The 18,647-nt window shown below is 54.5% G+C and overlaps 2 protein-coding genes across 6 annotated transcripts; both read right to left on the bottom strand.

Moving 5' to 3' along the window:
* Window positions 1-120: 120 nt before the first annotated feature.
* CHEK1 (checkpoint kinase 1) lies at window positions 121-7,278 on the bottom strand (the record flags this gene model as incomplete). Its single annotated transcript, XM_080631654.1, has 11 exons — window positions 121-2,525; window positions 2,777-2,878; window positions 2,978-3,109; window positions 3,783-3,960; window positions 4,535-4,643; window positions 4,717-4,812; window positions 4,889-5,134; window positions 5,749-5,937; window positions 6,417-6,486; window positions 6,561-6,625; window positions 7,113-7,278. 11 exons carry the CDS (start codon window positions 7,276-7,278, stop codon window positions 2,430-2,432), a joined length of 1,449 nt encoding a protein of 482 aa, XP_080487780.1. The 3' UTR covers window positions 121-2,429.
* Window positions 7,182-18,647, bottom strand: STT3A (STT3 oligosaccharyltransferase complex catalytic subunit A). Of its 5 annotated transcripts, XM_080631803.1 has the most exons (20): window positions 18,511-18,537; window positions 17,378-17,464; window positions 16,958-17,041; window positions 16,709-16,834; window positions 16,538-16,598; window positions 15,648-15,769; window positions 15,337-15,482; window positions 14,693-14,783; window positions 14,184-14,290; window positions 13,493-13,657; window positions 13,102-13,282; window positions 12,033-12,188; window positions 11,818-11,909; window positions 10,387-10,542; window positions 10,089-10,277; window positions 9,893-10,009; window positions 9,710-9,812; window positions 8,958-9,146; window positions 8,725-8,840; window positions 8,312-8,637 (listed from the first exon to the last, which is right to left on the bottom strand). In XM_080631803.1, the coding sequence occupies exons 4-20, from the start codon at window positions 16,794-16,796 to the stop codon at window positions 8,599-8,601; spliced, it is 2,118 nt and encodes a 705-aa protein (XP_080487929.1). In that variant the 5' UTR covers window positions 16,797-16,834; window positions 16,958-17,041; window positions 17,378-17,464; window positions 18,511-18,537; the 3' UTR covers window positions 8,312-8,598. The 5 variants fall into 5 exon arrangements, with proteins under 5 accessions (XP_080487931.1, XP_080487929.1, XP_080487930.1 ...); XM_080631804.1 differs by lacking the exon at window positions 17,378-17,464 and having other exon boundaries at window positions 18,511-18,647; XM_080631802.1 differs by lacking the exons at window positions 17,378-17,464; window positions 18,511-18,537 and adding an exon at window positions 18,356-18,397.

Genomic DNA, 18,647 nt, shown 5'->3' with positions numbered 1-18,647 from the left:
ACTCATGCAAGATCCCAAATGTATTATATTGGAAAAGGATGTGCTTGTATAAGAACCGTGTGTGAGAATGTAACAATTGATAGCTGTATTGAAGAAACAGATGCTACTAACTTTGGTGTGTGTAATTTTACCAAAATCATTGGATGCGATTTTAACTACACCATCCCTGTGACTAGTAACCGACTAATACAAGATACCTATGTGTTATACCATGATATACCTGCCCTACAGATGGGAATGAAAATAGAAATGCTAAAGAAAATGTTGTATCACCCAGACCTCGAGAAGATGATACAGAAGGTCAACGAAACTTCTCGCCAAGCACCATGGACTGTTAAGCATAACGTAGAAGAAATTAAAGAAATCATCACCAACACCAAGAAAACTGGAGAGCACCACTAGTGGGAAATTTTCTTGGTAGGGACAAAATGGAAATCTCCTACAGCAGCTCAGCTTTTTAACATACTGGTCCACCCTGTGCTTGTGCTACTACTGACTACAGCTTTATTAACAATTGTTAACTTGGGGAGGTGGTGAAAAGTTCGTATGGTAGCGTAACAAGTGTGCATACTATGGACTGTGCAAAAGAATTTGCACAATTTTAAGGAATAGGGGGGAAACTGAGACCAAGCCATTAGGCCTTAGCTGAAATAACTTGACTTTTTAGCATGAGGATGACTTAGCACCTGAACGTGAATGCTCGCTCAACAGGGAGCCCCTCTGAGGGTGGGAACCTGCCCCTCGGGTGAGGCATGATAAACGATGCATTGGAATTCAGGCCTGTAGACGTCTTGCATCTGCTTCTGGAAACTGCTTCTAAGCAGAGACATCCCTGATGGCCCGGCGCCGCACCTCGCACCCCAGCCATCACCACCACCTGCAGTACCGACCTCTGCACACAGATGGCAGCAGCGAGCGGCGCCGCACCGCACCCCTCCACCCGCTGCACCGAGTTTTGGGGGGGGATCCCCCACACCAGCCCCCCTGCCCCAAACCTTGCAGACCCAGAATCAGGGGCTTTGGAGTATTTTAGGGCCACCACAGCGGCTCCGGCTGCACAAGCACAGCCCTGACATGGAAAGGTCTTTTCAGGGGAATCAGCCCCAAATCAAGCTGTTACCCCCCTTTCTTCGGAGGAGCCCCCCATCCTCTACTCACCTGCTCCTCTGCCGAATCATCACCGAGCACCAGCTTTCTGTCCTGGCCCCTTAGGCTTGGGAGCAGGGCCGGGATGACTGCACTCTGGGATCTCATGGTTTGAGTGTAATATGGGGCATCTGAAGGTGGTTTGGGGGCATTTCTAGAAGGCTTGGGGCACAATTTGTGCTCTTTGTGCCAAATTTGGGGTAATTCTAGCCGTCTGGAGGCATTTTGGGTGAATGTTGAGCTGCTGTGGGGACTTGTGGGGCATTTGGGGGAGTTTTGGGCTATTTGGGGGCTGGTTTAGGACCATTAAAGCCATTTTGGGGGCCATTTGAGCTGATTTGCGACAATTTGCATGGGCAGTTTGGGGCATTTCAGGCTGGTTTGGGATATTTTGGGACACTTTCAGTTGCTTTGGGGCATTTGGGGCCTTTTGCAGGCAATTTGGGCAGGTTTAGGGGCACTTGGGGTGGCCTTGGGACACTTCTCTCTGCTTTTAAGGCCATTTGGGGCAGTTTGGGTTGGTTTTTTGCTATTTTTGGGCAATTCAAACTGGTTTTGGTTGAGTTTTTCCTTCCTTCCAATGGGGCCTAGAGCCCAAGCATAGGATATAGAATCCCAGAATGGGATGGACTGGAAGGGACCTTAAAGCTCATCAGGTTCACACCTCTGCTACAGGCAGGGACACCTTCAACTAGAGCAGGCTGCTCCAAGCATGTCCTACACATGGTGACCTCGGGAACAGTGCCACCAACACGGATATCCTCCCTTGCTTACCCACCTAAAACTGCATCTGGGGAGAGTGTAAGAGTGGCTATCCATGTTGGGGGCAGCGTTGCAGAGCTCACTGTGTGAGCCCAGCACCAGCTTTCTGTTCTGGCACCTTAAGCTTAGGAGCAGGGGCTGGATGTTTGCAGTTTGGGATCTGGTGGTTTGAGTGCAATCTGGAGCACTTCTGGAAGCTTTTGAGTTGGTTTGGGGGCAATTTGGGCTGCTTGTGCATAATTTGGGGTAATTTAAGCCGTTTGGGGGCATTTTGGGTAAATTTTGATGGACCCATCAGTCCATCCCTGCACCCTCCAGGGATCGTGGCAGGATGGGACCCACTGCAGCCTCCCCTGCTTGCAGGAAGCATCATTTCATGTCTCCCCAGGGACTTTATTGAACCTTTAAAACCTGAAGTGCGTGGCTGGTTGGGTACTCCCCACAGGAAGAAGAGGAAAAGAAGGAGGAGGAGGAGGAGGAGGAGGAAGAGGAGGAGGAGGAGGCAGGTGGGATGCTGGGGCTCAGGTGGCGGGCAGCCAGACTTTCTGGGTGCTGATGATGTCGCTGAGCTTCCCCTTGATCTTCAGAAAATGTCTCTTGAACTCCAGGCCATCGCCCTGTGTTGGGAGAGGCTGTGTTACCTTGCACTCCCCACCATGGTCCTGCATCACCTTGCACCCACTTAACATGGTCCTGCATCACCCTGCACCCACCCACCATGGTCCTGCATCACCCTGCACCCACCCACCATGGTCCTGCATCACCTTGCACCTATCTAACATAGTCCCGCATCACCTTGCAGCTGCCATGCATCACCTTGCAAGTCCCTGCATCGCCTTACACCTACTGCGCATCACCATATGCCCACCTTGGAGAGGCGAAAATCCACCAAGATCTTGCTCTCCATCTCCACCAGGTTCACCTTGAAGATGAGTTTGTTGTTCCTTCTGTCTGTGGTCGAGATGGTGACCTGAAAACAGCAGCAAGGAGGGCAGAATCCCCTGGATTACTTGCAGATACAACAGCAGGGAGGCCGCACCCCAGGATCTCACCCCCCCCCAGCACCCACCTGGTTGGTGCAACTCTTCTTCCAGCCGTACCCCATCTTCTCACACACCTCCTTCAGGGCACGGTACGAGCCATCGGCGTCCAGCTTGGTGAAGAAGCGCGTCATCCGCTTCACCAGGCGCTGCCACGGGCTCTGCCAGCCCCAAACCCATGGGAAAGGTCAGAAATCCCACCAGGCTGCAGCAGTCCCGAGGGTAAACCCTGGAAAGCTGCACCCCCTGATGGCAAAGGCTGCGAGCTGCATCGCCCAGGATGCAAACCTGCATCCCAAACGTTATAAACACTGCGAAGCTGCATCCCAGTACCGCAAAACTGCTCCCTCATGGCACAAATACTGCACAGTTGCCTCTGAATATCACATATCTAATGCAAAGTTGCATCCCAAATGTAACAAATATGGCAAAGTTGGACTCCGAGGTTATAAATGGGATGAAAAGTTGCATCCCAAACACCGCAGTTGCATCCTGAAATTGTGAAAGCTGCAAAGCAGCACCTCAACACTGCAAAGCTGCATCCTGCTGCTAAAAATACCCTAAAGATGCACCCAAAACATTGCAAAGTTTCATCTGGAGATGATAAAACCTTGCAAATCTGCATCTCTGATATTGCAAAGCTGCATCTTGGTATCATAAATGCTGCAAAGCTGCATCCTGCTGCTAAAAACGCTGCAAATTTGTTTCCTAAATGCTGCAAAATCACATCCAGAGATGATTAATAGTGCAAAGCTGCTCCCTAGTATTATATATGCTGCAAAGTTACACCCCAAATACTGCAGAGCTGCACCCCAATAGAGTTGAGCCCCATACCTGTGAGGAGCCTGGGGTGCCGAGGAGCTGGCTGTTGACCAGCATGTGCTCGGGGCAGGCAGGCTGGGAGAAGCTGATGCCCTGCACCAGCTTGTCAATGGCAGCTGCTCCACAATCCCAGAGCATCCCACCGGTGCCCGGCTCTGGCTGTGACGTGGAGTAGCTCACCTTCTCCTCACTGCAATGCAAGGGGAGACGGGGCGTTATAGGGGTGTGGGTGCAAAGGAGAGGCTGCAAGGATGGGGAATGCAGGGATATTTCAGCATGGGAATTGTAGCAGGATATCGGAGAGGGGCTCTTCATCGGGGACTGTAGCAATAGGACAGGAGAGAATGGGATCAAGATGAAACAGAGTAGATTTAGGTTGAATATAAAGAAGCTCTTCCCTGTGAGGGTGCTGAGGCGCTGGCACAGGGTGCCCAGAGAAGCTGTGGCTGCCCCATCCCTGGCAGTGTTCAAGGCCAGGTTGGACACAGGGGCTTGGAGCAAGCTGCTCTAGTGGAAGGGGTCCCTGCCCATGGTGGGGGCTTGGAGCTGGAGGAGCTTTAAGGGCCCTCCCAACAAAAACCATTCTATGAATCTGGACAACCCTGCACTGTGCAAGCAGGGTAAACACAGGCTTGTGCATGGTTTCCACCACCCACCTCATGAGGAAAACACAGGGAAAGCCCTGGAAGGTGCAAAGAACTGCATGGCCCATCAGTGACAAGGCACTTACATACCCCAGGGCATGGAGGTAATGAGGGGCTCACCCAAGCGGGCTCTTCACCGGTGAGAAGTCTGTATCGGATCGGACTTGCTTGGAGAAGCCCCCAGGAGAATCAGCGACCCCCCCTGCGGACACACGAGCCCGCTTGACGCCTGCAAAGGGACGAGACACCCCAATAATTCCCTAAATCAGGAGTGACGAACGCATTCCCCCGCGTCCCCTTACCCTTCTTGAGGGGTTTGCTGTACCACCGGTCCTTCTTGATATCTGGAATGGTGATCCTCGCTGCAGGGCTCTCCGTCAGGATCTTGTGCAGCAAAGCTGGGAGAGATGGAGAGGGGTGGGAATGGTGATCCCAGCGTGGCATGGGGAGCTGCTGGGGGTGCTGGGTGCTCACCTAAGGGTGCAGAATCAATCTTTTTCCAAGGTGGTAGGTAGGTTTTCCTCTCCTTCCAGTCACTGTATTCCTGGCAGCTGTCGCTGGGCTGGTCCCAGGGCAGCTCTGCGGGAGGGGAAAGCTCTGTTACTGCACCATGAGAAGGGGAGAACACAGCCAAGGAGGCAGCACATGGGGAGATTTTGCAAGGGGAGGGGGAATGAACACCATTTCTGTGGGGCTTTAAAACGGGCAATGTGCAAAGCCCTGCAGCGTGCACAAGCACCCAGCACTACCACCTGCGACACAATGGTCATCTCCCACACCAGGCATCACTGCACTGCATCCCTTGTGTGGCCCCCCTGTTCTCTGGGCACCCTGTGCCAGCGCCTCAGCACCCTCACAGGGAAGAGCTTCTGCCTAAGAGCTCATCTCAGTCTCCCCTCTGGCAGGTTCAAGCCATTCCCCTTGGCCTGTCCCTACAGGCCCTTGTCCCAAGCCCCTCTCCAGGTTTCCTGCAGCCCCTTCAGGCACTGGAGCTGCTCTCAGGTCTCCCCTTCAGGAGCCTTCTCTTCTCCAGGCTGACCCAGCCCAGCTCTCTCAGCCTGGCTCCAGAGCAGAGCTGCTCCAGCCCTCGCAGCATCTCCATGGCCTCCTCTGGCCTCTCTCCAGCAGCTCCACGTCCCTCTTGTGCTGCTGCCCCAGAGCTGGATCAGGGCTGCAGGGGGGGTCTCCCCAGAGAGCTGCAGAGGGGGAGAATCCCCTCCCTTGACAGGTCACCCCCATTCCCACCCCAAAAGCTCCACACACCTCCCTCTATGCATTTCCCCTGTGTCCCTCAAGCACGTCACACGTGCCCCACACACATGGGGCAGCCCCACCTCCGGCCAGCATGGCCGTCAGCACCACGCCACAGGCCCAGACGTCGACAGGCTCCGCACAGAACTCAGGGCATCGCAGCAGCTCAGGGGCCACGTAGGGCAGGGTCCCACACATCTTATTGAGCAGCCGCTCCCGGCCGTTGTGCCTGAAGACTGTGGCCAGGCCAAAATCCGAGATCTTCAGGTTATCTGAAAGCAGAAAAGGGGGAATTTGAAGTCAGGCAAAGTGGGCATGCAATGGGTAAGCAGAGGGCAAGTGGTGGCCACAGAAGGGGCATGCAATGGCCAAGCAGCAGGAACACAGCAGGCAAGCAGTGAGCACACATAGTGCATAGTAGCCATGCACATCAGGGCCATGCAATGAACAAGCAGCAGGTCAGCAGTGCACATACAACAGGCAGGTGATGCAGGTGCAGGTCAAGCAATGGCCAAGCAGCGGCCACATAAGGGGTATGCAACAGCCAAGCAGCAGCCATGCAGCAGGCACACAAGGCGCATGCCGTGGGTAAGCAGTGGGCAAACACAGGGCATGCAATGGCCCTGCAGTGGCCACATGGTGGGCATGTGACAGCCAAGCAGTGGGCACACAGAGGCCAAATTGCAATGTATAAATCAATTCAAATTAAAACCCAAAATGAATGGACAGAAAACGTGCCCTCCCCCCTCACCTCGCTCATCCAGCAGCAGGTTCTCCGGCTTCAGGTCACGGTGGGTGATGCCAATGCTGTGCAGATAGACCTGGAGATGGCAGAGAAGGGTCAGCACCCTGCAGGGACCACCACTGGTGTCACCAGCACTGCCAGCACACTCACCACACCAGCAATCAACTGCTGGAAGAACCGCTGCGCCTCCGGCTCTGGCATCCCGATATCCGGCTCTGTATAAGGGGGAAAAGAATGGAAAGAGGTTCTCAGGCATTTAGGGATTAGTTTCTAATGAGAAGACAGGCAAAGAAAATTGGGCTTGTTCAGCCTGGAGAAGAGAAGGCTCCTGAAGGGGAGACCTTAGAGCAGCTCCAGTGCCTGAAGGGGCTGCAGGAAAGCTGGAGAGGGGCTTGGGACAAGGGCCTGTAGGGACAGGCCAAGGGGAATGGCTTTAACCTGCCAGAGGGGAGACTGAGATGAGCTCTTAGGCAGAAGCTCTTCCCTGTGAGGGTGCTGAGGCGCTGGCACAGGGTGCCCAGAGAAGCTGTGGCTGCCCCATCCCTGGCAGTGTTCAAGGCCAGGTTGGACACAGGGGCTTGGAGCAAGCTGCTCCAGTGGAAGGGGTCCCTGCCCGTGGCAGGGGTTGGAACTGGATGAGCTTTAAGGCCCCTTCCAACACAAACCATTCTAGACTCTAAGAGGTGTCTGTGAGCAGCGCACCAATGCGGTCGAAGAGCTCCCCGCCGCTGCAGTACTCCAGGAACAGGTACTGAGTGGCACCTTCCCGCCGGTGCCCATAGAACTTGACGATGTTCTCGTGGCTGAGCATCTTGTTGATGCAGATTTCCTTCTTGATGTTCTCGGGGCAGTCAGCCGCTCGCTTCATGTCCACGATCTTGACAGCCACGGCCTCCTCAGTGCGGCGGTTGACAGCGAGCTGCACCCTGGGGACAGGAGGAGCCTGAGAGGCTGCCACAGAGATGGGCTGCAGGCAAGGACAGGCAGCGGATGGAGGTGCAGGCAGCAGGCACACAATGGGTGGATAAGGGGCACGCAGTGGGCACATAAGGGTCATGCAATGGGCAAGTGGTGGGCACACAAGGGGCATGCAACTGCCAAGCAGTGGGCATAGACAGGGCATGGAGTGGCCATGCAGCAGGCACACAAAGGGCATGCAATGGGCAAGCAGTGGGCAAACAGCGGGCAAACAGCAGGCAAGCACTGGGCATACACAGTGCATGCAATGGCCCTGCAGCAGCGGCAAACAGTGACCACGCAAGGGGCACACAATCGTCAAGCAGCGGGCACGCAGCAGGCACAAAGGGACAAGCAGTGACAAGTGGTGAGCATACACAGAGCACGCAACAGCCAAGCAGTGGCCACATAAGGGGCACGCAATGACCAAGCAGCCGCCAAGCAGCAGGCGCACAGTGGGAAGCAGAGGACATGCAGGGGCCGTGCACCAGCCAAGCAGCGGGCACGCAGGAGGCACACACAGCGTGTGTGTGTGCGGGGACACACTGGGCGCGCAAGCGGCGCGCAAGGGGCGCGCAAGCGCAGGCAGCAACCCCGACCGAACCCCCCCTCCCCTTCCCGGCGCCCCGCACTCACTCCCCGTAGGCGCCTTCTCCCAGCGTCTGCACCAGGTCCCAGTCCTCCACGAACGGCACCGCCATTCCCGGACCTTCCCCTCCTTTCCCGTTTCCCGCCAGCACCAGCCGCGTCCCGCCCCGCCCTGCGCGCGCAGCGCCCAAGCCCCGCCCCCTGCCACCCTGGGTCCCTGCGCCCACCCGCCCGCCCGCCGGCTGAGGCAGCCCCGCTGCCCCGCATCTTTTCACCCGCACTGATTAAAAGCGGTAAAAACGCCCCCAAAATCCATCCCCCGCGTTCTGGATAGGGAGGAAGAAAACCCCATCATCTCCCAAACCGCCACAATCGCCTTTTTTTAACTTTTATTATTTATAATTCCCCATTAAAGCCGTTATTCCCGATTTGGCGACTGCTCCGTGTATAAAAATCACTCCCCGGCAGGCAGGGAGGGGCAGGGAAGCCCCATTGCTGCCTGTACTTACAAACTGTATAAAACAAAAGGAAAACAACCAACTCCCCCGAAAGAAAACCCAAAAAACAACCAAACCCCCCCCAAACGTTTCTGCTTCACAGGCAAAGGCTGGGTCAGTGCGGTGAGACGTGGCCGCGAGAACCTCTACGTCCTCGACAAGCCGCGGTTATCCAGATCTTTCACCTGGGAGGTAAAAAACAAGGCTCAATGGGGTGAAAGTTAATGCTTTTACCCACATATGAGGGGTTTGGGGTTGTTTGGGGGCTGCACCTTGTATATTCGGACGAGCCAGTGCTCTGTGGTGTACGCCTCCTCCAGCACATCCAGCTCAAAGTCCTTGTTGCCTATTTCGGCATTCCTCACCCGGTCGTAGCCTGGCGGTCGCTCTAGGAGAGGGCAAAGTACAGGCAGTGCTGCCACATCATACCCCAGAGATGCTGGGGGCACAGTGAGGTCTCCCTGGAGTGGTGTCACCCCCTCCAGAGGTGGTTCTGGGGACTTACTGGCCTCAGTGTAGACCTGGCCGAAGCGGTAGTAGCACATCTTGTACATGAGGCAGTTGAGCAGCACCGGGGAGCCCTCACGGTCAACCCGGAACTCCCCCGTAGGGGTGTAGTAGTCGTGCTCCTTGATGTGGCGCCCTGTGTCCGTGCTGCCCCCGATCCGCACCATCCACAGGAACTTGTTGATGTCTGAAAGGGGGAGAGCAAAGTGTTGAGGAATGAAACGAGTTGAGGTGAGAGAATGAGGAGTTGAGCTGAGGGGCCAAGAGCAAGGGAAGGAGTTGAGCTGGGGGGTGAAAAACAAGGGGCGAGTTGGGGGGTCAAGAGTAAGGAATTGAGTTGAGTTAGAGTGAAAGAACAAGGAGTCAAGTTGGGGGAGCGAGAGGGTTGAGTTGGGTGGTGAAAGAACAAGGAGTCATGAAAGAATGAGGAGGTTGAGTTTGCGGGCTGCAAGTGAGGGGTTGAATCGAGCTGGGAGGCCCACAGCAAGGAGTTGAGATGGAAGGCCCAAAGCAAAGAGGTTGAGTTGGGAGGCCAAGAGCAAGAAGTGGAGTTGGGAGGTCAAGAACAAGAGGTTGAGTGTTGGAGTGCAAAAAAGGCACATGCAGCTTCCACAGAGGAGTGGTTTGGTACCATTTCCACTTTGCATCCTCAGCTGCAAGCGGGACTTCACTCCTCAGAGCTATTTTGGAGAAGCCTGAGCCACAAACAGCCCCTAGATGGGGTTGACCCAGCTCAGAGTGAGACCTTACCATCAGATGAGTATCCAGTGAGGCCTCCAAAGATGACCAGCACATAGCTGACATCCAGCTCCCTCATGATCTCATAGGCTCTCTCCTCCGTCGATGCCATGGCCTGGAGCAGATGCAGTGTCAGTGATACCACGAGGTGCCCCAGAAAGGCAGGACAAGGCAGTCGGTGAGGGAAGGACCTACCTGACCAACACGGGAGATGTGCGTGTTGTTCCAGGTGTTGTTGTCCACCAAGATGGTCCTGTTGGCCATGGCAGTTATCTGGTACCCATAATCCCACCAGGACATCACCTTTGCATCCTACACACAACACCAGATGTGCTGTTGTCACCTCAGGGGACAACACTGGGTCCCCACCACCCAAATCACCCCCATTTACCTCTGGTGTGTTGTGCCGCAGCCAGTAATAAGCTTCTCTGAAGTCATCAAAAATGATCCTGCTGCCATCGCCACCACGGGCAGAGAGCACGATGGAGGGGGACGAGTATGCCTCGCTGGTCACCCAGGTGGAGTGAAAGGTGTAGGTGATCAGGAAGAAAGCCATGACCAGGATCATGCCACTGGCAACCTGGGGGAACAAACTGGGATCAACACCGAATGGAAGAGGCCACCACCTCCACTTGTCCCCAGCCAGGATGAGGTGTCTCCTGCTCCTGTCCCAAGCCAGCCCAACTCACTTCATTTTTGATGGGGTAGGTGGAGTCTTGCTGCTTTTTGCTCTTCTTGTCTGGCCGGCTGATATCCAGGTTCTTCATGTAGGTGGACAGCACCTGAGAAACCCCGATACCAGAGAGGATGCACATCACCGGGGCCAGCACCAGCATGAGACGCACCTATGGACGAGAGCAAAGCCATCAGTGGTTGATGGAGAAGAAATCCAGGCAGAAATCTGAGAGAAGGGAAATGAAACACCAGAAACCTCAGCCTCGACATAAACCTGCAGCTGCCTTATTTAGCCCCCAAGGGATGTTCTCTGAAGACCTCAAAACTGGCCAATGTGCAAAATTGATCTCAACTGAGCACATCTGGGCAGGCTTAGGTGGAGCCAAGGATTCATAGATGCCTCCACAGCAAAAATCAACCCATATTTAGAGCTTGGGGTGCTAAAGCAAGAGTGGAAACAGACTCAGCAGCAGCTACTTGCTGGAGCGACTGCTTGGATACCTGGAAAATTTGTTTGGGGTTGGAACTCAGCTATGGGAGACCAGGAAGAGACCCAGTGTGGCCACTTACAGAATCATAGAATCATAGAATAGTTAGGGTTGGAAAGGACCTTAAGATCATCCAGTTCCAACCCCCCTGCCATGGGCAGGGACACCTCACACTAAACCATGCCACCCAAGGCCTCATCCAACCTGGCCTTGAACACCGCCAAGGATGGAGCATTCACAACCTCCCTGGGCAACCCATTCCAGTGCCTCACCACCCTCACAGTAAAGAATTTCTTCCTTAGATCCAATCTCAACTTCCCCTGTTTCAGTTTGAACCCATCACCCCTTGTCCTGTCACTACAGTCCCTGATGAAGAGTCCATCCCCAGTACCCTTGTAGGCCCCCTTCAGACACTGGAAGCTGCTCTGAGGTCTCCACGCAGCTTCTCTTCTCCAGGCTGAACAGCCCCAACTTTCTCAGCCTGTCTTCATACGGGAGGTGCTCCAGCCCCTGCTCATCCTCGTGGCCCTCCTCTGGACTTGTTCCAACAGTTCCATGTCCTTTTTATGTTGAGGACACCAGAACTGCACACAATGCTCCAAGTGAGGTCTCCCGAGAGCAGAGTAGAGGGGCAGGATCACCTCCTTCGACCTGCTGGTCACGCTCCTCTTGATGCAGGCCAGGATACAGTTGGCTTTCTGGGCTGTGAGCGCACACTGCCAGCTCATTGCTTGGAAGCAAGTAACACCAAACCCTTTGAGCTTTCCCACATCACATTCCCTCACTGCACAAGGAGGCCAATAAAGCAGCTTTAAGGAAGGGAACAAGGCCTCACAAACACTTTGGCCAGCTCAGGGTGGAAGAACCATCATCAACTTGATAAAAGAGAACATTAAATCAGCTTTGTGAGGACCACTTCATCATCATGCTTGCGCGCATCAGGAAGCAGCCCCTCACCATCACAGCAGAGAAGTACATGCTGGTCACGCCATACATGATGATGAAAATCCGGGCGTCTGAGAGGTTACTGAAGCAGTAATAGAGACCAACTGTGGAGAGGAGAGAGAAATGGGTCAGGTCCACCTCGGGGATCTGCTGCCTACAGTGAGAAACAGCCACGGAGGCACATTCCTTAATGCATCAGGGTCCAATGGCACCTGTGCTGCACTCACCTGGGAACATGAAGACGAGGAGCTGCAGGTCAAAGTAATAGGAGGACCAAGTGGTGGGCTGGTGCTCAGAGACCGAGGCAATGATGGGGATGTTGTTCTTTGCGTAGGAAGGATCCAGGAGGGAGTAGAAACGCCCCGTCCACGGGGAGATTTTCCCTAGACAAGAGGAGATAAAACCCAACTAACTTCAGTTCCAGCAATGTCGATATGATCCCTCACAAGGGAAGCACATGCAAGGCTGGCTGAGCAATCCCAGAGCTTGTTTAACATCCCTATTACTCAAACCTGCCATTTTAGAAAGGAAATAAAGAGCAATTTTACCCTAAAAAAGGCTTCTCCCCCACCACAAGCCATTTTTAGCATCTCTTTGCTAGTACACATCAACACGTCAGCTCAGCAGCCCAAGCACGCCGAGTCATGGCAGGTTACTCTCTGCACCTCGTGACAGCAGCAGCCCAGATCTTACAGCTGCTTCCCAAGTCTTTTCCTGGTGATGGAGAAATTGGGGCAGGCCCCAGCCTCCACCTCAGAGGGTGGGTCTGCAGGCAGCAATGTGGAATTTGGATTGACAAACGATGTGCTTTTCAAAGATCAGGGAAAGGCTACAAGGGCTGGAACAGCTCTGCTCTGGAGCCAGGCTGAGAGAGCTGGGCTGGGTCAGCCTGGAGAAGAGAAGGCTCCTGAAGGGGAGACCTTAGAGCAGCTCCAGAGCCTAAAGGGGCTGCAGGAAACCTGGAGAGGGGCTTGGGACAAGGGCCTGTAGGGACAGGCCAAGGGGAATGGCTTTAACCTGCCAGAGGGGAGACTGAGATGAGCTCTTAGGCAGAAGCTCTACCTTGTGATAGCCAGAGAAGCTGTGGCTGCCCCATCCCTGGCAGTGTTTCAAGGCCAGGTTGGATGGGGCTCAGAGCAAGCTGCTCTAGTGGAAGGTGTCCCTGCCCATGGCAGGGTGTTGGAAATGGGTGAGCTCTAAGGTCCCTTCCAACCCAGACCAGTCGGGGATTCTACGATCCAAAGCAAGGAAAGGAGGCAGTGAAATGCATTCATGGTCCCCACCACCTCAGGCTACCTGTTAGCATCAGCACAGCCCCCGTAGTGAGGAGAACGAAGCCAACCAGGGAGATCACACTCCTGAAGAGGATTTCAAACTGCTGCGGGTTCAGCTTGCTCCGAAGGTAGTCAACGAAGGCGTGGATCTGGCACAAGCCAAAGACTCCAAGGGCAGCCATGTGCTCCGAGGAGAGGACAGGCTGCAAGCAGGGGAGATGTGAATCAGGGATGGAGGAGAACAAGAGTCCAAAAGCTAATTTGGCAACAAATCAGCTTTAGCAAGATCTCCAACTAGAAGCCAGCACCCACTTACAGCCTCAAGGGCAAAGGCAAGAGAAACAACTCGCTGTTGTTCTGTTACAACCAACAAAACAACCATCCTTGAATTTGCAAATCATTCTGGTCCCCACCTGGAAGCCAACAAAAGAGATCTGCATGGAGAGGATGGTTCCCAAGCAGTAAACAGTGCAATAGGCTACGTAGATCCTGTGGGAGAAGCGCCCGGTCAGCATCAGCACAAGAACATGCAAGGGTATGAGGTTAATCAGAAAGACGTAGCCACCCCATGAGGAGACCTGCCAAGAGAGAAAACAAACAACACGCCACAAGTTCCAGGACGGAACAGGTCTCACAGCAGAGCTCAAATGCAGCAGGTTTGATATTCCTGGGATCAAGCACAAATACAAGCTGGATGGAGACTGGATTGAGAGCAGCCCTGAGATTAAACTGACAGGAACCCTGACCTGATGGAGATTGAGATGGGATGTTAGGAAGTTCCTCCCTGTGAGGGTGCTGAGGCACTGGCACAGGGTGCCCAGAGAAGCTGTGGCTGCCCCATCCCTGGCGGTGTTCAAGGCCAGGTTGGACACAGGGGCTTGGAGCAAGCTGCTCTAGTGGAAGGGGTCCATGCCCATGGCAGGACAATGGAACTGGATGAGCTTTAAGGTCCCTTCAACCTAAACCAGTCTGGGATTTTCACGCCAAGTTCTAGCTACCTGAACACAAGGACACAGAAATGGGACACTGGATGTTTTTGGTCACTATATCCAGACTAGTCTTTGTAGCTCGAAGTACCTCAGTGCCAGAAAAAAGAACACTCACCATGTAGAAATAGGCCAGAGCACACATGGCTGCCCAATAGATGGAGCCAGTTTTGACAGCTTTGATCCACATGTAGTAAGTTAACAGCATGCAGAAGATGGCAATACCTGAGTGGAAGGACAAAGAGACGTCAAAAGCAAGCTCACATCAGCCCTGAAATGGTGATCTACGACCTCTGGGGCACAGCAGAGCACTCAATACATTAAAAATGCGAATATAAATGCTTTTGTTGCTCCATCAGAAGATGGAACAGAGCCTCATGCAAAGAAGCAGGGGTGGCAAATGGGTTTCTGAACACAGCACCTCCTCACACAGGCCCCAAAGCCCAGCTACAGGAGAGGAACCTGATGACTGGCAACAAGACTGTTGGCTTTGCCAGCCCCAAAATTGCTTCTGGAATGGATATGAACAGAGCAGAGCATCCCTCTGTAGTTCTCTGTGGCAATCGTCATCCAGCAGCCAACAGTTGGAAAGAGCAGCTTTCCCTGCTCCCAGTGCCACAAACTCACCTTCGTTATCATAGGAGCCAGCAACGGATCGGGAGATGTACCCGGGCACAACTGAGATCATGGCAGCAGCCAGGAGCCCTGCGCCTGCGTCCTGGGAAGAGAAACCAGCCAGAGGGTGGGAAAAGCCACCAGCTCTTGGGAATTTTGCCATATTCCACATGGATACACCTCAAAGGAATACATCCTACAAGGATGCTGGAGAGGGACTCTTCATCAAGGATTGTAGTGATAGGACAAGTGGTGATGGGTTCAAACTGAAACAGGGGAAGTTCAGGTTAGATCTAAGGCAGAAGCTCTTCCCTGTGAGGGTGCTGAGGCGCTGGCACAGGGTGCCCAGAGAAGCTGTGGCTGCCCCATCCCTGGCAGTGTTCAAGGCCAGGTTGGACAGAGCCTTGGGTGACACGGTCTAGTGTGAGGTGTCCCTGCCTGTGGCAAGGGGTTGGAACCGGATGATCTTAAGGTCTTTTCCAACCCAAAGCATTCTATCTATGATTCTATAAAATCGAGTGCCAAAACGACACTTCAGAACAGAAGTTACGGGTTTTCACTGGCTTGGAGGTCACCTCCAAGCTTCCAAGACAACCACAAGTTGCTCTTCACAAGCTCATGCTCCTCCTGCGAGGTGCATATCACTCACCCCTTACCTTGAGCTCTTTGGTGAGGTGGTAAGTCACTATGGTGGTGAAGGAGGAGAAGAGTGGAGCCAGGAACACGCACACATTCCGGATGTCAATGGTGATGTGGAAGAAGTGCAGCACGTGGTAAATCGCTGCCGATGTGATCATCAGGCCTGTGGGGTGGAAATGACACCAGGGCAGCCAAAGGTCTCATCAGGAATGTCTTAACAAAGGGAATCCCCCTTCTCCTATCCAGCACCGGGACCCTGCTCCCTCCACATCACCCTCTTCCCATTTTCCCCTCATGTGAGATGCATTTGGGCTCAGCAGAAGCTTACCTGGATAAATGGTGCCACCGATGATCCTGCCCAAGGGGTACCATGCTCGGTCATCAAACCAGTTGTGGAATTTATAGAAACCCTCCTCTGCCAGGAAGCGGGTTGTGCGATAGTTAAAGTACCTGTAACAAGGACAAGCAGCTTAGGACAAGCAGTTAAACCCTATTAATGCCCATTTGGATGCCCTTCTCTGATGTCCAGGGCAGGACAGCGTTGTAAGGTGTGTTTTCCCTCCTAAGACTCCTACAAACCTTATCTGCAAAAGCTCACCCTCCTCCTCAGGGGTTTAGAAGTGGGTTTACAAAAGTAACATCCTCCCTTGAGCCTGATTTAGTCAGCAGCAAGCCCAGGAGTGTTTGCAGTGAGCCCTCTCCCCTGCTGTGTGCTGCTCAGGCCAAGAAAAACCAAACCTCGGCAAAAAAGGACAGGGAAATGGCTTTAACCTGCCAGAGGGGAGACTGAGATGAGCTCTTAGGCAGAAGCTGTTCCCTGTGAGGGTGCTGAGGCGCTGGCACAGGGTGCCCAGAGAAGCTGTGGCTGCCCCATCCCTGGCAGTGTTCAAGGCCAGGTTGGACACAGGGGCTTGGAGCAAGCTGCTCCAGTGGAAGGGGTCCCTGCCCATGGCAGGGGTTGAACTGGGTAAGCTTTAAGCTCCCTTCAACACAAACCAGGCTGGGATTCCAGTGGCAAGTGATTACTTAGATCTAGGCTGCAGGAAGAGTCCCAAGAAGTTAATTTTTGGTCTGGAAGAGGAAAACCTATCTGCAGTGAAAACCTCCCTCCAAATCCCGCATCCTCAATGTGGATTAACTTGAGCCTGGTGTACGCCACCCAAATTCCACGTGCTCTGGAAAAGGAAAACCCCCAGGAGATGAGCAGACAACACTTACGGATCAAATTCATGGATGACGCTTTCAAACCTTAAGACAGAAAAAAGCCTCGTGGAGAAAGCTGCAAACACAGAGAAAGGGTTAAAGCCAGATGAGAGCTTCCCAACCTACAAGAGGAGCAGAGGCAGCTTCCTCCCGGGATTCCCCTTCCAGGGCATGTGCAGGACTTACAGAGCACGGCTGCCATGGACAGGATGAGGAGCTTGAGCAGAGTGTCCTGCTTCTCGTAGGAGAGCCGGAGAAACCCCAGCTTGGTCATTTTCACATCAAAAATGGGGACTGAGGATGCTCCAACACCTGAAAACAAGCAGAAAGAGCATCAGAGCACAGCATCTCCAAAGGTTTCATGAAATACCCCTTCAATACTCCACTTCTGCAAGATGCTTCCCATCCTCAAATCCCCTTCCCTCCCCTCCTCACCTGATTTGCTGCCCAAGCCTCAGCTGAGGTTTTTCCTTCTATAGAGACCAGAACTTCCGTGGGGGACAGGAGACGTCTGTTTCTCTGCACAGGAAACAAAACCCAAGTGTAAGCTCTTAACAAAACCACTAAGTTTTCCCTGGCTGGAGCGTAACCATCACTTCTGAGAAAAAGAATCCACACAGAACACAAGAAGCTGGTCTTGGACACTAAGGAAATGAAACTGTAGCCAGGGAATAACATCTCTGTACTCCTGAAGCCACGAAGTGCTTTAAGATGCTTCTTGGCCCAATCAGCATGGAAAAACCCAGTCCCAGAACTGGTGGCTAAATCCTTAGGTCACATATCAGAGCTGCAGCTGAGATTGGGGCGGGCTGAGATTTAAAACACGAACTGTGTTTTGAGAGCCTGAAAAAACACCTTTTCGTGACTGAGAAGTGATTTTAACTTGCACGTGTTCACCGCTGACACAGAAACAAGTCCCTGATGGATTTATTTCCTGGATCCCTGGGGATAACAAGCAGCAGCTCAGAAAGATGTAATGTGGATGCCTGCAGGGAATGAGCGGTTCTGCCAGTGGGGTCCCACTGGTACCCCCATTTCACAGCGCCAGCAGACCACTCATGGGGTGTGGGGGACCCATTGCCACACCACAGCTATGGGGGAAGCCAGTCCCAGGATCCTGGAATGGGAAGGAGGAACAGCCATCCCTCGGCTATGGATTATGGCCCTGCACTCTCTGCCAGCCCCTCTGAGCTGGTCTGTGCCCCACAAGACACTGTGCCCCCCACGCAGCACCCCACAGCTCCACATCCCATGCACACCCCATCTCCCCACAGCTCCGCATCCCACAGGCTCCAGCCCTTGACAACCAGCAGCCCCTCCTCCCACAGCATCACCCACCCCCAAAACACACACAGCCCATAACCCCCACAGCCCCCTGCCCCACAGACACCCCATGACCCCCACAGCCCCCTGCCCCACAGACACCCCATGACCCCCACAGCCCCCTGCCCCACAGACACCCCATAACCCCCACAGCCCCCTGCCCCACAGGCACCCCATGACCCCCACAGCCCCCTGCCCCACAGGCACCCCATGACCCCCACAGCCCCCTGCCCCACAGACACCCCATGACCCCCACAGCCCCCTGCCCCACAGACACCCCATGACCCCCACAGCCCCCTGCCCCACAGACACCCCATGACCCCCACAGCCCCCTGCCCCACAGACACCCCATGACCCCCACAGCCCCCTGCCCCACAGACACCCCATGACCCCCACAGCCCCCTGCCCCACAGACACCCCATGACCCCCACAGCCCCTGCCCCACAGACACCCCATGACCCCCCCAGCCCCCTGCCCATGGCCTCTCGCCCCACGCTCCACAGCCCTCACCCGAGCCCCGCCGCCCCGTCCATCCGCCTTGCGCAGCCTCCCTTGCCCTCCGCCGCGCCCCCCCCCGCTCGCCATTGGTCGCCACTCCGAATACGACCGCTCTCATTGGCCGAGCCGCCGCGCACTCAGGCGGAGGAGCGGGACGTGCCGCGTACCGCGCCTTCTGATTGGCGGAGACGAAGCTACGGCGAAAGAGCCGCGACGTGTCCCACGGAACGTGGGGGTGCGTCACGTGGACGGAAGCGGAAGCAGGCAGCGGTCAGGCCACGTGGGTGGTGACACGTGGGGCGGT

This window comes from Psittacula echo (genome assembly GCF_963264785.1).
Source record: "Psittacula echo genome assembly, chromosome: 18".
NCBI classification, from domain to species: Eukaryota; Metazoa; Chordata; class Aves; order Psittaciformes; family Psittacidae; genus Psittacula; species Psittacula echo.
This window is presented reverse-complemented; position numbering and strand designations above follow the sequence as displayed.

Excerpts from the sequence above, each read along its gene's own strand:
- STT3A (XM_080631804.1), bottom strand. The coding sequence starts at position 16,796 with ATGACCAAGCTGGGGTTTCTCCGGCTCTCCTACGAGAAGCAGGACACT. Across the intron at positions 14,784-15,336 it reads ACCTCACCAAAGAGCTCAAG|GACGCAGGCGCAGGGCTCCT; the intron begins GTAAGGGGTGAG and ends TTCTCTTCCCAG. Across the intron at positions 10,010-10,088 it reads TGCGGCACAACACACCAGAG|GATGCAAAGGTGATGTCCTG; the intron begins GTAAATGGGGGT and ends TGTTGTGTGTAG.